Source organism: Chiloscyllium plagiosum, chromosome 10 (assembly GCF_004010195.1).
Source record: "Chiloscyllium plagiosum isolate BGI_BamShark_2017 chromosome 10, ASM401019v2, whole genome shotgun sequence".
Taxonomy (NCBI): domain Eukaryota; kingdom Metazoa; phylum Chordata; class Chondrichthyes; order Orectolobiformes; family Hemiscylliidae; genus Chiloscyllium; species Chiloscyllium plagiosum.
Window position 1 is genome coordinate 1,040,468 of NC_057719.1, and position 3,761 is coordinate 1,044,228.

The 3,761-nt window shown below is 45.0% G+C and overlaps 1 protein-coding gene across 2 annotated transcripts in view; it reads left to right on the top strand.

Moving 5' to 3' along the window:
* mthfd1b (methylenetetrahydrofolate dehydrogenase (NADP+ dependent) 1b) overlaps positions 1-3,761 on the top strand; it is a 96,984-nt gene that overhangs the window by 88,973 nt on the left and 4,250 nt on the right. For both annotated transcript variants that reach the window (XM_043696891.1, XM_043696890.1), the window contains exon 27: positions 2,480-2,583. In XM_043696891.1, the coding sequence (XP_043552826.1) occupies positions 2,480-2,569 (90 nt within the window). In that variant the 3' untranslated portion in view covers positions 2,570-2,583. The remainder of the gene's footprint in view (positions 1-2,479; positions 2,584-3,761) is intronic.

Below are 3,761 nucleotides of genomic sequence, written 5' to 3' on the forward strand. Positions count from 1 at the left end.
ACCTTGTCTCAGTCCCAACCCTCGAACTCAGCACCACCTTCCTAACCTGCAATCTTCTTCCTGACCTCTCTGCCCCCACCCTCACTCCGGCCTATCACCCTCACCTTAACCTCCTTCCACCTATCGCATTTCCAACGCCCCTCCCCCAAGTCCCTCTTCCCTACCTTTTATCTTAGCCTGCTTGGCACACTTTCCTCATTCCTGAAGAAGGGCTCATGCCCGAAATGTCAATTCTCCTGCTCCTTGGATGCTGCCTGTCCTGCGCTTTTCCAGCAACACATTTTCAGCTCTGATCTCCAGCATCTGCAGTCCTCACTTTCTCCTGTACAATTTAAGCAGGATTTCACTGCTCCTGTACTCCTATCCTATTGCAATGAAGTTTAACATTCCATTTCCCTTCCTAGCAGCTTGCTGCAACTAGCTGTTGGCCTTCAGCGACTTATTGACATAAGTATCCATGTCCTTTTGTCCATCTACATTGTCCATCCTTGGATCTATGCTGCCTTTCAGAAAGAGCCACGCTCTGATCCCCAGCTCCTTGTCTGTTTGCTTGTCAAGGTCACTCCCTCTGGTGGTACCTTTGGGCATCACTGACTCTGACAGAGTCACTGTGCTCCTTTGTTTGACTCTGTGCATTTCAATGGGTGGTTGCAAATTTGAGCTGGCCCACAGTAACTCACACCTGGGCATTGGTGGTGGTGCTGGGTAGAATGATGGATCAAGAGGCATTCCTAACAGCTTACGTTTAGAGACGTTGCATAAATGCAATGTGTTGAGTTATTTTTTTAATAACTGAAAGCAGCAGCTCTCAAGAATGAGCTGACTGGAACGGCCTGAAAGCTAGCATTGAAAGCTGTACACTGCTGCTATCTTCTGCAGCTAACGCACAAAGAAATCAGAAGATAAACCTGTTAATTGGCCTAACACCACACAGTCCCATGGGGCGGATAGAGAGGGTGGGCTTGGAAAGAGCTGCAAATTAAATGGCATGAAACATGAGATTAAGTTACAATATCAGTGTTACTGTTTGAGACTCCTGTTTCACTGAGACAGACAGACAGGTAATGGCTGCAGCAGAGATGCTGAAAGGTTTGTTAATTCCATTGCTCGGGGTGACACATTGGGCATTGTTGAAGCTCAGGGAAGCGAGGAAACCCAGTTGCCTGCACAATGATATATTCCACACAAATCATTGAGAGGCTGGGTGTCTTTTTACCTGTGGTTGATTGGCAAAGTCACGCTTTCTGCTCAAGAGTTGAGGTGTCGCTTAAACTTGGATATACATAATCAACACGAGTTTCCCTGTTCATTCCAGCCTGAAGCCAGTGACATCAGATCTGCTGATCCAAACTGTCTTTGTACCTCGTAGTTTTTCATCAGACAAGGACAAAGCGAATTGTGTAATGGACTCCTTGTTGTGAAAGATGTGTATATTAAATAGCGAGTGCTGTTCAATGACTTAATCAAAACCACTTCCTCACACACACACACCTGCCCCCCTCCCTACCATCTCCAAGGTAACCAAACATGTAAGATACCCACTGAAATGCTGCTCCACAGCTGAGGGCAATGTTACAAAGTGTGGGGTCTATGTTGGAGTTTTTTTTCCATGTTGTATTTTATTATACTGAGGTGAGAACTGTCCTAGCTTTGGAGAGATGGTGGTTTAATGGTAATGACACTGGACTGGTAAACTCCCCAGAGGGTCAGGTTAATATCTTGCAAACGAGGGTTCAAATCTCACCATGGTAGCTGGTGGAATTTAGATTCAGTTAACAAATCCAAAATTGAATTGATGGTGACTGTTAGAAACATCATCATTTGAACCCATCTGATTCACTGGTAGCCTTTTGGGAAGGAAATCTGCCGTCCTTCCCCTAGTCCACCCGCAGCGATGTGATTGATTCTCAGCCCCCTGAAATGGCTATAGCAATCCACTCTGTGATAATTAACTGCTCAAACGTTTCAGGGAGAAATGAAACCAGCTGAATTGGGAAGGAAGAGAAGCAGGGTGACATATTAAAATACCTGACTTTGTTAGCTGTCCTGAGTGATTCCATGGCTGATGGGAAAGTGTGAGGAAACACCATCTTGCTGATGAACTATCCATGGTATATACAGTCTTTTTATTTACTCTCTCATTGAATGTGGGTGTCCATTGGTTGTCTGTCTCTAATTGCCCCTGAACTGAGGTCATTTCAGAGTCAGCTACATTCCCGTGGGTCTGGAGCAAATGTAGACCAGATAAGGAGACCTTCCCTACAGGACATTAATGAACCATATGGAGTTTTAGGGTCAGTAAGTGTATTAATTTTTATTGGAGTGGAATTGGTGTGTCCCTGAATTATTAGCCTGGGCTTCTGGATAGCCAGTCCGGTGATATAAACACTATGTCAGAATCTTCCATCACGACCCAGAGGGATAATCATGTATTTGTACCGAATGATGTACTAACCCAGTCTGTGTGTGTGTGATATAGATGAGCACCATGCCAGGATTGCCAACCAGACCCTGCTTTTATGACATTGACTTGGACCCAGAAACAGAAGAAGTGAACGGACTCTTCTAACCACTGAATGATAGGTAAGAGTTAACAACGTGAAAATCCCTGACACTCCCCTCTCGGGAGACACTGAGGGCCCACGCAGCCAGAACTGCAGGCGACTGCAAGGCCTCTTGGAGTGTCAATGGGAGTTTGTTTATGCTGTGGGAGTAAGCTGCAACAGAATCTACGATGAATCAAGTTTTTGTTTTAAATTTAATTCAAAAGCTTTTGGGTTAATTTGAGAGGATATCTGATTGGGATTAAGAATATGTGCAATCCTAGGAATGGAGATCGTTCAGATCAGCTAAGGACTTGCATTTCTTCAGTTTGTGAAAACTTGCAGAAGTTTTTGGTTAAAAAATCTGAATTGAATCATAAAATCAAGTGGCTTCAAGTGGACAGGGCCTGGGAAATGAATATTCAAGGCTACACATGCTATCACAAGGACAGACTGACGGGCAGAGGGGGTGGGGTGGCCATGTTGGTAAGGGATGATATTCAATCCCTTGCGTGGGGGGACCTAGAATCAGGGGATATAGAGTCAGTGTGGATAGAGCTGAGAAATACTAAGGGTAAAAAGACCCTCTTGGGAGTCATCTGCAGGCCCCCAAACAGTAGTCTGGATGTCGGATGTAAGTTATATCAGGAGCTGAAATTGGCCTGTCGCAAAGATGTCACTACAGTTGTTATGGGGTTTTTTACATGCAGGTAGACTGGGAGAATCAGGATGGTATTGGGCCACAAGAAAGAGACTTTGTGGAGTGCCTCAGAAATGGATTCTTAGAGCAGCTGGTGCTGGAGCCGACCAGGGAGAAGGCAATTCTGGATCTGGTATTGTGCAACGAACCAGAATTGGTCAGAGACCTCGAAGTGAAGGAGCCATTGGGAAGTAGTGACCATAATACAATAAGCTTCAATCTGCAATTTGAGACCATCGCTGAAGGTCTTGTCCAGAAAGATCTCGTTTTCTCGGATGAGCCTGAGGTCTTCGAGTTCTTTTGTCAGTGCTGCAATATGACAGTGGAGGAACAATGGCAGATATTTCTGTGTATAATGCAGAAGATGCAGGACCAGTTCATTCCAAAAAGGAAGAAAGATCCCAGGAGGAGACATGGGCGGCCGTGACTGACGAGGGAAGTAAAGAAATATATAAAGTTAAAAGAGAAAAAGTATAACACAGCAAAGATAAGTGGGAAAATGGAGGACTGGGAAGCTT